Raw genomic sequence first — 13547 nt, forward strand, 5'->3', positions numbered from 1 at the left:
TTTGTCACAGTTATTGTTCAAATCTCTAAAAATAATAGTTGTGTTAGTAAAATACACTTTTATGATGCATTTAATCGGCTAGGCTTGTAAATGTATAGTTTTCAATTTTACAAATGAACTTGGGGAAAAGAGGAGTTCAGTTCTCAAAAATGGGTATTGAAGTTGAAACACGTAAGTCCTGATATCAGAGGATGTTGGATAGGACATTTATTAGGCATATCCAAAATAAATAAAAAAAAAAAATCAGGTTCTTAGTGCCATTTCCTGGAAGTTTTACATTGAGTGGCTTGATTTGTTTAGCCTGTACTGTCAGTGGAAGACTGTTTCACTTTTCATTATTAATTAAATAGTAACTGGAGGAAGAGTTGGAATCTCAGTGAGTTCTCTAAGTGTGGATTTGGATCCGTGTTATTTGCCACTACTTCTTTCTGTATTCCTTTTTATAGCGTTCAACAAGAGTCTTATACTATACCCTCTCTAGACTACCCATTACTTTGATGGTTAGCCTGAAAAATCAAATTATTTGGGAGTATCAAAATACCCTGTTTTGACATTTTTGAACTTTTTTTTTTTAGATTTTCTTTTTCCCCTTGAAGTTTACCTGATTTTACAATTAACTTCTATTTACCCAAGCCCAATGTCTACACTGAGAAGAAAATTTTGTCTAACCTAGTGCTAAACTTTGAAAAACCTGCTGAAGTAATTTCTGTTGATGTATCATTTTAGGATGTAATGTTAGTGTATATCTTGAAGTATTATGTTTAAATTTTGCATTGGCATAACTGGGTGTAGCTGTTTAGAGAACAGATAGTCTTAACCACTAGACAATAGATGATTTTAATCATAAGCACCAGGAGACTTTGATCCAAAGATGTTACAACTATAATAATTTTCACACTTAAGCTTTTGGCCATATTGTAATTTGACTATAGTTTCTAGTATTCTCTGAGAACAGAAAGGCTGCAGGCTGAAATTTTATGAATTAACAAGTGGAAAAACTCACATAAAAGTTCTGTCTCACAATATGTATTTTATTTAGCTGGAGATTTAGCATAGCATTGGTTATTAGTGGTCTTCTCTCAAAATACAGTTTGTTTTGCAACTTAGTAGATAAACGTATGTAAGTATAATCATGTAAGATCTCAGAACACTTAACGATCAAAGTTTTGTTCCTCTGTGTGTGAGGGGTAGCCGTATTGAGGTGTGAATGATTAAATTCTGCTGCTTTTCCTGACTCTTGTGTTTTTTGTGATATCTTTAGGTAGCTTCATTGATAAATCCACCTCCTAAAACTAATTTTCAACAAAAAATACAAGACAAAAAAGAAGCAATCTACCTTAGTAATCGTGAAGCACCCTTGGGCAGATCACATGATCAATCTTCTATGTTACCTAAGGGCTTGGATATCATTAATACTACATTTGGAACGAAAGTCATCAAAGGTAGGAAAATTTAGCTTTAAAACATATTTCTTATTAACACAAGGTAATCTGGAATTTAGTATCTAGCACATATTTTGTGCTTGCAACAATTCCATCTTAATAGAAAAGTTGTTATTATACTAGTTATTGAAAGGCATAAAAATGTACTAGTATTTTTCAGTTATGCTGAAGAAACAAGGAACTGAGAATACTTGGTAGCTAATAAGGCTTTTGGCCCTGTTCTTTTTTTATTTCCCTGGAGATGTGTTTAGGTAGGTGAGAACTTACCTTCCTTTTTTCAACTATTCTAATAGGTCTAATAAAAAGATATTATCTTTACCTGTGAATCTTTCCTCCATAGACTGGAGCACATCACGTGTTTGCTGAGCATGTAACTGTATTGCAAAAATTATGGTCATCTTAGTTTCTCTGATAGTTTTATTTTTATTCCTTCTCCCTAGTCCCATGTAATTATGCTGTATGATTTCTATAGATTGAAAAGAAATGTGGTAAGAAGTATCATTCTTCCACAGTATTAGCACCTTCTCTACTAAGATATTGTTTAAAATTAAGATCCAGCCGAACAAAACACCAGCCCCTCCTTACCTACCCTAACCATATCTTTATTCCTTACTTTCCAGATGCATCAGCTGGAGAGCTCGTAAATCCACCAAAAACTTTTGAGGAAGTGGATAAAGAAGCCAGAGAAGGACATGATCTGTACATTGTGTCACATGATGACTATTATGCAGGTAAGTTCAAAGGCTGATAAGATACTGCATAAAGTTCTGATATAAATAGAAATAATTGTTTCTCTTTGAGTCTTTGACACATATTGTATGCTATTTTTTGAGATATAAACTATTACTTTTTACTACTCTATTTATGAAAACTTGTAATTTTATTTTCTTTCTTCCCCACCTTCCTTTGGTGTTTTAGTGGAATTGTTCATTATGTTTCTGTCTCTTTCGCAACTTCTATCCACAAGATCATGGAGAGACCAAGCCAAAATGAGACAGCAAAAAAAGGTGTCAAATATGTGCCCTGGTTTTGAATAATAACATAAAAATTCCATGCTGCCATACAAACAGAGGAAGCCCTTATCAGTAAGCGTGCAGTGAATAATATTTTTTGAAAGTTCTAATTGCCATATCTTTCAAAAGGTGATTAAAAAGAACTTGAAGAAACAGAAGGACATTTTTTTTTCTGTGAGAAGAAACGTGCTTGCAGCCCACTTACATAGACTACTTATGTGATATTCTTGTATGTGAAACTTCATTTTGTGGGCAAGACTGGATTAATAGATTAATGAACAATGAGGGTAATGTCTTGTTTACAGTGAAGTCAATGGTGGAATTTCCATTGAAATCAACATAGCAAGTGTACAATGCCTCAAAAACTTTTTTTTTTCCTTTTAGCATTTTTGGTTTTTAACAAATAGTAAATTAAATGGTACACGTCTGTGCTCGGGTATGGACACCCTCGCTATTTAGGCTGCCTTGTATTTTTTCACTAATTCTGTTGGGTTTGTCTTTAATCAGACATAAAAGGATATCCAACTGTTTTACCACCAAAGCAGTTTTTGCTTTATATTTTGCCTTTTATTGACAATGAGATTATTTCTAACTACTTAATAAACATGAAGAATGCAATTTAGTTGTCTTTAATTGAACATAATTGTTAATTAGATATTTGCTATTTTTTCTTCATTATTTTGTCCAAGATTGAACATACTTGGAAGTTTTGTGTTCCTGAGGTGTTTAATGCAGGTTGAAACACTTTTTCCACAGGAGAGGCAATAAATAGGAAGTATGACTCTCCAAACTTCAGCAAGTCTTTTCTTTATGGAATAGAAACCCCTCACTTTGATGATGGGCGAAATGTATCCAAATGCTTAAATTGGCTTTGTGATCTGCAATCGTAAGTTGCAATGAGTTCACTAGTTAATTAGTGGTGTGAGTTCTTAAGAAGAGTGAATCTTTCTATTTGAAGATAATTTTACATCTCACAATCCCGTCTTTAACTATATTGAATTGAATAGAAAATGCCGGGAGACATTTTCACAATAGTTTATCTAAATCAGTTCTACCGTAGTATAACAGCACTTGGCATGTGTTTAGCATTATGTAAAAACACCTTTCATTTTATATAGAAAGATTTTTCAATTACTAAATTTGTGTTTGTCTTGCAGAGGAGTTGCTCTTTCCTTCTAACATATATTAATATATTTTTAAAATATTATTGAGAAAATGGTGAATATTGTTAAATATGTAAGAGTTATTTTCATAATTTCTAGGAAGAGAGCAGCACAAATCATATCAAAACGAAGTGACGATTTCAAGGAAAAATTTCAGCCCCAGCTTGGAAAAGTCCTTGATCCGTAAGTGAGCAAAGATAACTTCCAAGAACAAAATTCACTCCCATTTGTGAAGTCTCCAGTGTCTTTCTCTGTCGTCGGTAAAAATTGTAAATGTGCACTCATTGCTTCCACTACATCAGTCAATTACAGAAAGCAATTTTCTACTTGCCCTGATTAGTCTGCTAAACACATAGGTTACTGATGAGGGCTGTATTGTGTCTGTATGGTGAGCTTAAGTCTTATTTGTTTAAATAGTCTATATCTGAATTGATCAGATTGATGTGCACCAGGAAAAATTACAAGCATGCTGTAACGCTTCCTTATTTTGCATTTAGGAAGGTTTGCAGGAATAGAAATGTCTCACCTATTGTTTGGGGATTTTACTATTTTTCTTACTCTGACCCTATTTCTGGTTATCTTTGTTACGTTAACTGTATTCTCACTTTATTACTTCCTTGGAAAAGGACATGTAATTAAATGGTATTATTATCTAGCTGCATATATCAACCCTCAGTCATATCGTTACAATGATTCATAAACATTGGGTGATCTGGAACAGCTTTTTAATTTTTACAAAACGGTGCTTATGAAGGGCTATAGTAGTCCTAATGTACAGTGTGGTCAGGATCCAGCTGTGCTCCAAATCTAAGACTCCTGAATATATATGAAGACTGCCTTTGCAGATGCTCCGGATTTCTGCAAAATTGTATCTGGAGTTTTGCAAACTACATTATTTGCGTTTAGCAAAATTTAATTTTAAGCTCAAGACTGCAGGCTTAAGTAACACTGGAGAACTATGCCCATAGTACCTGTAGGGAGTGAATGCAAACGTGAGCCAGTTTCTCCTCTCCCCTTCTCTGTGTCCTGCCTTACTGTGAAGGAGACTTGGAGTGTGAGCACCGTGAGGCAATGTGATCAGCCAGGGAATATTGGTTGCAATGCAATCTCAAACCCGGCACTAATATTACAAGACAGATACAAACTAATTTTATTTAGTGAATTTTACACCATCCACATCCCATGTGTAATATGAAAATGATAAAATACACGGTAGTTTTTAGATTACAGTGCTTCCATCTCTCTGTGGGTTTGTTTGCTTGTTTTGTATTTTGGAACAAAGCACTGATTTTTCTATTCAATTTTGATGGAGAATTCTGATTCGTGTAACAGTTTTAATTATTAAATGTAGAGATAAAATTAACATTGCATCTTTTTCAAATTAAGAAATAAACAGTTCTTTAATATCAACAACAGCATCTTAATGTTCTGGTAAATAAAACAAGGCCAAGTTTTGCAGGTGGATATTGGCTTGGTTGCTGGTTTTGGTGGACACAAGTTCAAGATCTGGTTTGTCTTAAATTTTCCGCTTTGACTAGTATGTTATAAGGACTTCTCTCACACATTTCTGTCTTTGTCTTAGGAAAAATAGTCTCTGCTAAAATATTTCTTTTTCTTTTAATGAGCATAAATGTTCAAAATGTTAATGTTTACATTTGGTTGTGTTATATTATGAATAGTAAATGTTCTAGACAGGTTTATAAAGGGATACTTTTTTGGAATAGCAACTTTGAAGCAAAGTTTTAATAAAGAAAGTTCAGGTGGACTGTGTATCATCCTTAATTATATAACAGATGATTACATATTTTTTAATAGTAGCATAGGCTTTATTTTGGCTGTTAATAAACTATTTGGCAATTAACAAAGAAATGTGCTTGCTGACAGTATAGCAGAAACTATGAATGTTCCCCCAGACCACACATTTGGAGTGTTACTGCATCCGGATGAGTGTGGTAAGTTCAGGGGTAGAATAACATCTTATCTTGTTGATGAAACTATGCTGAAGTAATTACTGTTGGTTGTGTAGTATATAATTTTCCTAAAATCCTAGAGGTGAGGTACAAAATGTACAAGTGACACTAAATTTGTGGAGGGAAAATTTGAGAAGAATCAAAATTGCTAGCAGAAAAGAAATGAATGTCAGAAATGAAGAAACTTCAGTTTTTTGGTGTTTTTTTAAGCCTCGGTATCTGAATGTAAACAAAATAAGAAATGGCAGAAAACTCATATTGACATCTAATTGACAAAGTTAAAATGGCTATTTAAATCACTTACGTGTATTTTCTCTCAATGATTTTTCCAGCACTTCTATTAGAAAAAAACAAACAAAAGAAATAAGCATTAAATAATAATAATAATAATAATAATAATAATAATAATAATAATAATAATAATAATAATAATAATAATAATAAGTTTTTGAAGGTAGCAGGGATACAGGAAACACAAGGAAAATTAAAATTTTTTGCTTTTTATTACAACAAAACTTTGAAAAGTAGTAAACTCAAATAGTCAATGTTGGGATTGATGGTGTTTTAATGTTATGTTTAATGACTAGGGAATACAGTGAATATTTAGGCAGCAAAAAATGGAAGTGGCTCAAAGTTATTTAATTATTCAAGACCAGAGAAGGCTTCTTCAAATTCTGCATAAGTTTTTAGATATAGAGTTAAATATTTTAGATATAGAGTTAAATATTTTAATTGTGTAGGTACGCTTGTCCTACAGAGAGTAGCAGAAGGAAGCGAACAAAATAATTCGTTAGTAACAAGTAGAAAATAATGCATGTATATTGCTGTTATTATAGAAGAGGATTAGGTGAGTTACTGCTATTTGCTATTGGACCTTGGGAACTGGGATGAAGATTGTAGCTCAGTGTGCCAAAGTGTTTAAAAATAGTAATAAAGTTAGAATATGTAAAAAATGGGAAGAGTAACACAAAAATAGTACATTGTCTTTCTAGAAATCAATGATATATATAATTCTCTGAAATATTCAATTGACTTTTCCATTGGTTCATGTGAATATCCTGAAATACAACAGACTGGAAGTGATAGATTAATCTGTGTTCTTTTGTGTTCAGCTATCTGGACATCAAGTAACTTAATACTGTCAGAAGCTTTTGGAAGCAATGGATGGATTTTTGAAGCCTTATTAAGATATTTCAAATTTTTTATATTAACTGCACACAAGTAGAGAAATCATCATACGGAGCATTTGATGGTTGAATGAAATGCCCATTTCAGATGTTTAGCAGTGCTGAAAATCAGCATCTTGAGCTTGAAATTCTCCTTTTCCTTAAGAGTGTGAGCCTTTTTTTAAAATGTCTGTTTTCTGTATATGCATGACCAATTGAGAAAGTGTTTATTTTTTATAGGAGTTGGTGATCTTATTCACTGCCGGCTTCCCTGTGAGTTCCTCCGTGGTAAAGACAGAGAGCGAGCTGTCTTGGCTGCAGTTCGGCAAAGTCTGAAGAAAGTTAACTATGAGAATTTTGATATGTTACTAGAAGCATTCAGGCATTATGATAAGGTTAGTGCTTTGAATAAGTAAAAATGTAAAGTAGTGTGTGAAATTAGCACTCCTGTGACAACCTGAGGATACAGACACAAAGAAACACAAGTATAGTAAGTCAATACAGGTGAAGACTATAAAGAAAAGGTAACTTTATAGTAATTGTATGTTTAATATGCTGTGATATGCTATTGAATTAAACACAACTGTATTTGGAGTATCCAAGTTAATAGCAAGCAAGTGACTTGTGAGCAGGAGTATTCTTAGCATTTTTTGCTCTTCAAAATCAGGTATTTCTTCCTAAAATAAATATGGTTGAAGGGATTATGTTCGTATTTTCTTCCAAGCTGTACTTTTTGACTGAGTCACCAAGCATCAGAATTAAATACATTTCCTTTTTTTTTCTTGCTGTAAAAAATATAATTGGCATTTAATATATAACATTAACTGTAATGTATACAGAATGACTGATGCCTTACTTTCAAAAGAAATCTTGGCTTTACCTAAGCATTTATGATTAGATTGTTATCTTGTCACAATACTCTGTCACTCTTACTTTCTTTTGATCTCAAATCACTGTATTACTTGTTGAAAACTATTTATTGACACTTTTATGTTTGGATTTTTGATTTCTGAGTTACTCAAGGTTTCTTTTTTGATTCAGCAATGTTACTTTTCTGAAATGATGTGCCTACACCTATATATATATACATTTGTATATATAAACATGCATTCCTTTTGGTGAGGCCTTTTTAAACAAACTCTTTTATTTATAATAGAATGGTGATGGAATGATAGACAAGGAAGACCTGCGAAAGTCCTGTTTTCAGCTTAATCTGAATCTAGATGATGAGCTCCTGGATTCCTTGTTTGACTATTGTGATTTGGATAAAGATGGTCTGATTAATTATCTGGAGTTCGCAAACTTTCTGAACTGGAAAGACAAAATGGCTGTTAAAGAGTTTGAAGAAAAAATAATTACAAAAGGTAAATGACTTAATACTGGGAAATTGTGGAGATGATCCTATTCTTACAACAGCTATTGATAGAACATTGCTGACAGAGTAGGTGCTCTTTTAGATGGGTAGCATTTAGATTGTATTTAATCCTTGCCTATCACCAGCAGAGCCTCAGATACAAATGTATTTCAGCACCCTAAAGTTCTGTATTGCATGCTGATAATGTCCCACAAATCAGGAGAAAGTAAAAAATCTCATAGAATCATTATCAGATATGCAGATTAATTATCTTATGTGGTCTACTTTATAGTTTTTCAAGGATTCAGGCAATGATCTGCAACGTGCTGATAATAAATCCTGGTTGTACCATAACTTCTGTTTATAGGGAAAAACTTAAATGCATCTGTTCTGCCTGAAGACACAAAGACAAATGAGGAGCCACTGCTGAAGCAGGAAGATCTTGTGTTAAAAGAACCAGGAAGCTCAGAAAAGACACCAAAAACACTTACAAGATCAACAGATCGTGTATCTGCAAATTATAAAACAACTTCTTCTCAGTATAATGCCGTAGTAGGTGGTCTCCCAACAACCTGTAAGTAAAATGGACTGTACTTCTCACTTCTGAGTGTTGTTTAAGACAAAATTGAGAAAAAGTTTAAAAACTATTGCTACAGGTTCTACTAATGTACTACAGTGAATTAATTTATCTAATCTAAATTTGTTTAGGATTGTGACTTGGAAATTGACATGTCTTGAATGTTTGGCATGGTTAATCCATTCAAAACATGAAAGTTAATATAGATGTCTCTGAGAAATTACTAGTGATTTTAAGAGAGCAATATCTCGTTGGAATCACCTAAAATGTTCTTAGCTGAAAATACTGAATAAGTACTAGAATATTACTGAAAGATTTCCTGTTGTCATGCTTCGTGATGTAGCTGAAGCGAGGAATTCTAAAACATGAAAAAAGAGATGAGGAATAAAATTATATAAATTCTTATTGACCCTATGTGAGATAAAGTATCAAGTTTGTTCTTATTTCACACAAAATATTTTATTGTCCCTGGCACTATCTTTCCACACAGACTTTTCCATGCTACCTGTTGGTTGATTCCCACAGGTTATCGAGTGTGTGGTGTTCCAACTATTCGCTCAGATATTCCTGCTCCTCGGATTCGCCGTGTCAATGACAGAACTAATTATGGTGATGAGGCAAATGCTTATGGCTTATTGTTCCCTTCTGTCTTCAGTCAAAAGGGAGTGTATGAAAGCAACTTTTTTAAAAGAAGACCGAAGGAAGAGGTATAGTATATTTCTTCAGAATATTCTTCCAAGAGGAACATATCTCTAGGAGTGGCAAGTCATATTATCAAATAAGCAGGTTGTAAAATTCAGTGTTGGAACATTACCATCTTTCTTTACATTCATTCAACTATCTGAAAAATTTGTACTCTTCACATTCATAATTATTCATAAAGGTGGTAGATATTTTATTGAGATCCAACTTCAATAAGTAATATAAGGAAGTATGTCAGGTTATTGCTACTTACATGCTTAAATGCTGTGTCACTGAGGGTTGCTAATTAAGGCTTAAGAGTCTATAACTCATCATTTCTGCAGTGAGAGGAGCAAAGCAGTTGTGAAATTTCTGTCCTCGCCTACATTCAAATTTTTGAGCAAGGTCGCAAGTAATGGTAGAGTTAGCCCTGCTTTGATTAGGTAGTTAGGTGGATGATATCCAGAGATCTCTTCCAACCTGAGTTATTCTATGATTCTACAAGTAGATGTCTTTAAAAGTTCCACAAGAAGTTCTTTACAGATGTGTAAAACTAGTTTCTGTCACAGAGACATGTTCAGTGGAGAATTTTACCCAAGACGTCTCTCTTCAAACAAACTTGCAGGTTTTGCTAATGATAAATTCAGCAAACTGCTCAAATAGACATTTTAAGTGCTCTGCTGAGTCAGGGTCATATGCTCAGATCTGCAAAAGATCTGTGAATACAGTAATTTAACCTGATTTATCTTGATAACTGCAAACAGAAAAAAAACAATGAATAAACAGGACCTAACCTGGGGCTTTTAGAAAATTTTTCCTTTTCCCTGAATCGTCTGGTTTTGATTTTTCCAATGTTGAAGTTGCAGCAGTATTACTTTATTAACTAAAACCAATTTTGTACACCACAGCTTTCATCCCAAGAAGATTCAGATTTATGTAAATAGGAACTTCTTTGGTTAAGGTCTGTAGTTTTTATTTAAGAGAGGGAAAATATACTTTGGCAAATAGAGTCTGGATTTTACATAAACTAAATAGATATTGCTAATATAAATAAAATGCTGACCAGAATTACATGAACTGTGTTACTTTGTAGATTAAACAAATTCTCTGCAACATGGGCATGTACACTTCAGATGAAAGGTTTGAAGAGATATGGAAGCAAGCTGGTATGACACATCAGAATGAAGAGGTTTGTGTAGAAAGCATCATGAATGTACTGGATGAGATACATGGATCACACACAAAACCCAGTTGCTAATTCTAGTCTTTAGGCATTGCATTTATTTAAATTGACACCAGTCATGATTGCTGAATACAATAAACATTTTCAATAACGTGTGTTTACGGAAGTGGAGTTCACTGTTTCTTGTCTTTCTGAATAGTGGGTTCACCGCATGTGTATGAATCTTGCTGCAGTCATTGCAGTTAGTAGGAACTGGTATCCACAGGAATAAGAGGATACCACATGTTTATAAATGGAATGCAAATATTTATTTTATGTTCTTTATATTTTTTACAGTGTGTCTAAGTAACAATACTTTGAGTATGGATACATTTTTGAATTTATCTTTTCTTTAAATACTCTAGTAGGATTTGGAGGATGTTGCCAGCCAAAAATTTTACTGAGTCCTACAGTCTTTCTCTTTGTTTTAAATACTAGGAATGCAAGTGCAATGCCAGCTTAGGATTTCATTGTAATGCTTTACTCACCCAGTTGTTATGATTCCTGTTCTGCCAGTGCTCTAGGTGCCTGTAATATACTAGCTTGTTATATGAGATCGACAAGCCAGACCCTTTTGTACATTATTATTGTGGCATTAATAGTCGCTGTCCTTCATCGAGTAGAAAAAAAATTGCTTCCTGGTATCTGTAGGGAGCAGGTGGTGGAAATGCTGCTTTACGAAGGCAGCTTCTTTCCTGCTGTGAATGAAAGTTGTTCTGCGCTGTTGTTGCCTTGCCTTCCCATCCTTCTGGGAACCCTGTGCATGCACTGAAAAGCATGCAGGAGGCAGACTGTGAACATCCCACGTGAAATAATGATGAAGATTAATGTACTGGTAATTTCCATTTAATTTATTGTGTCACAATTTTACCACCTCCAGTGACATTCTCTAAAGCTCCTCTTTTGCTTGTGTAAGGTAGGAGGGAAGAGTCCTGTACCTTTGTTGTGATATGCTTCCAAAAACATCAAATAGAATTACTTAAAAACCAAAACATTGTTTTTTCTCCTGCAATAGGAAATTTTAGATGAAAGGTTTAAGCTCACTTCAGGGGAAAAAAGAAAGTTACCATATCTGCATGTGTGTATATGAGATCTGTTGTGTTTGTTCAGCAGCTGGAAATTCTGTGTACCCTATTTCTTGAAGCTGCTGTAAAGATACCCACTTCCATTCCTCTACTTTCCATAGAATCTTTTCCTTTGTCAGTGAAATGGAATTAATGTTTTTATCGGGCAGTCTGCTAAATAAGACTGGGAATAAAGAAAAGTGATAAATCATAATTTATTTTTTTGTATGTTTCTAACCACAGACTAAAGGTTTTCTTTTGATTATGGGTTTAAAATGAACTGGAGGTGATGGTGACCTGAGCTTACCTCTTCTGAAGCTTTAAAGGATTAATCACTCAACAGAGCTATAAATTCTACTTGTAGGTGTTTGTTTTTCATCACAATATACATAGGAGGCCCCTGAAAGAGTTAATCACTGTGACACAGACAGTTACTTCTGTGGTGTTTCCCAATCCTTTCCTTTTGTGAAAAGCTTTATGTATATGAGTCTTTGTGAAGATTTTTGTATTTAATTTCTGTTTCACGTCCCAACATGTGTGAATTCAATGACATATTTATAAGCTTTAGAGCTGAAAGTTGTATTCTGTGATTAATTTTTTTTTTTAATGCTTCCCTTGATATATTACAGTTGACAGAAAATAGAGTTTACTTTTTTCTACATTGCAGTGTGATTGCCTTTAACTAGGTATAAAGTTGATTTAAGCAGAACAGCACACTACCTGTCACTAACACGTGGGCTGTATCCCAGGCAAAGTTTTCCGGAAAGGGTTGGCAAAACAGCCTCACTATGACTCAAAAGCCGTGAGTTCTATGAGTAAATGCACAAATTTAGCGCTTGAGTGAATTTGTTCTGTTAACAGTTATATTACAAAATCACAGACTGTAAACATGTTGACTAAGACTTTGTGGACAAAACTAGTAAACAGTCAATCCTGATAAAGGTAAATATTTTGGTAAAAATCAGAGAGTTGTAGATATTTTAGGCTAAATTTCTTCATAGAATTTTCAAAGAAAGAGACACTGTATAAAAGACAAAAGATATTCGGACATTATTTCTCCAGTAATCTTTTGGTTCCCTACAGTGATTATTCTAAAGAATAGCACTTTTAGTAATTATGCATTTTTAATTGGTTCTGTCAAATGAATTGAACTCGCCTTAAGTTCATCTTAGAGCAGATGTATTGGTTTCCAGCGACAGAGTGGGGAGCTCTTCCTTTCTACAGAGTTAGCAGCCAGTGTTTTCTTCTCCCCAAAAGCCATGCCAAGGCTACTGATTTTCAACATCTGAAAACACTTACCTGCAAAAGATAAGGCTGAAGATTTGAATGTGCAAAATTGTTTGTTATTCATTCCATATTTCTAGCTCTTAATATTTAGAATATGAATTAGCACAGACCAGCATGCGGCTAATGTGATTTATTTGGCAGTGACTTGTGCTCTGTAAAGCAGATGTTAGACCTGATTATTCTTTTTATGGTTCTCTAATGGAAAAATTTGTCTACACAATGACTTGTGTTTGAGATGCTGAAAGATCCTGCCCACTGTGTCCCATAGTAATGTGTGTACAAACAGTTGTAGACCTTGCCTTGATATTGTTACTATACAACTTAAATGTATGTTTTTAAAGAGTTAAGTATTATTTTTTTCAGTGATTTACCCAACACAAGTAAACTTCCTGGTCCTGGAACTATTTCTTAGAAGTGAATAGCCAGTTTTGTTTAGTTGTTTTGTTTTATAAACAACTGTATGTAATTATTTGGGTGCTAAATAAATGCTAATAATCCTTTATACTAAGAAGAATACTTCAAATGAATGTCTAAGCAGAAAAGGATGTATTGGGGCAGAGTGCCCAGAAATATGATTTAAGTCTTCATCTTGCCGACAGATATGAGCA

The 13547-nt window shown here is 33.7% G+C and overlaps 1 protein-coding gene across 1 annotated transcript in view; it reads left to right on the forward strand.

Moving 5' to 3' along the window:
• EFHB (EF-hand domain family member B) overlaps nt 1-12177 on the forward strand; it is a 23752-nt gene extending 11575 nt beyond the window's left edge. The window contains exons 6-15 of the mRNA XM_071805509.1: nt 1262-1442; nt 2063-2173; nt 3212-3341; nt 3718-3801; nt 5503-5570; nt 6995-7149; nt 7911-8118; nt 8476-8682; nt 9211-9392; nt 10460-12177. Of these exons, the coding sequence (XP_071661610.1) occupies nt 1262-1442; nt 2063-2173; nt 3212-3341; nt 3718-3801; nt 5503-5570; nt 6995-7149; nt 7911-8118; nt 8476-8682; nt 9211-9392; nt 10460-10624 (1491 nt within the window). The 3' untranslated portion in view covers nt 10625-12177. The remainder of the gene's footprint in view (nt 1-1261; nt 1443-2062; nt 2174-3211; nt 3342-3717; nt 3802-5502; nt 5571-6994; nt 7150-7910; nt 8119-8475; nt 8683-9210; nt 9393-10459) is intronic.
• The last annotated feature ends 1370 nt before the right edge of the window (nt 12178-13547 follow it).

The sequence above is a fragment of the Patagioenas fasciata genome, chromosome 2 (assembly GCF_037038585.1).
Source record: "Patagioenas fasciata isolate bPatFas1 chromosome 2, bPatFas1.hap1, whole genome shotgun sequence".
Taxonomy (NCBI): domain Eukaryota; kingdom Metazoa; phylum Chordata; class Aves; order Columbiformes; family Columbidae; genus Patagioenas; species Patagioenas fasciata.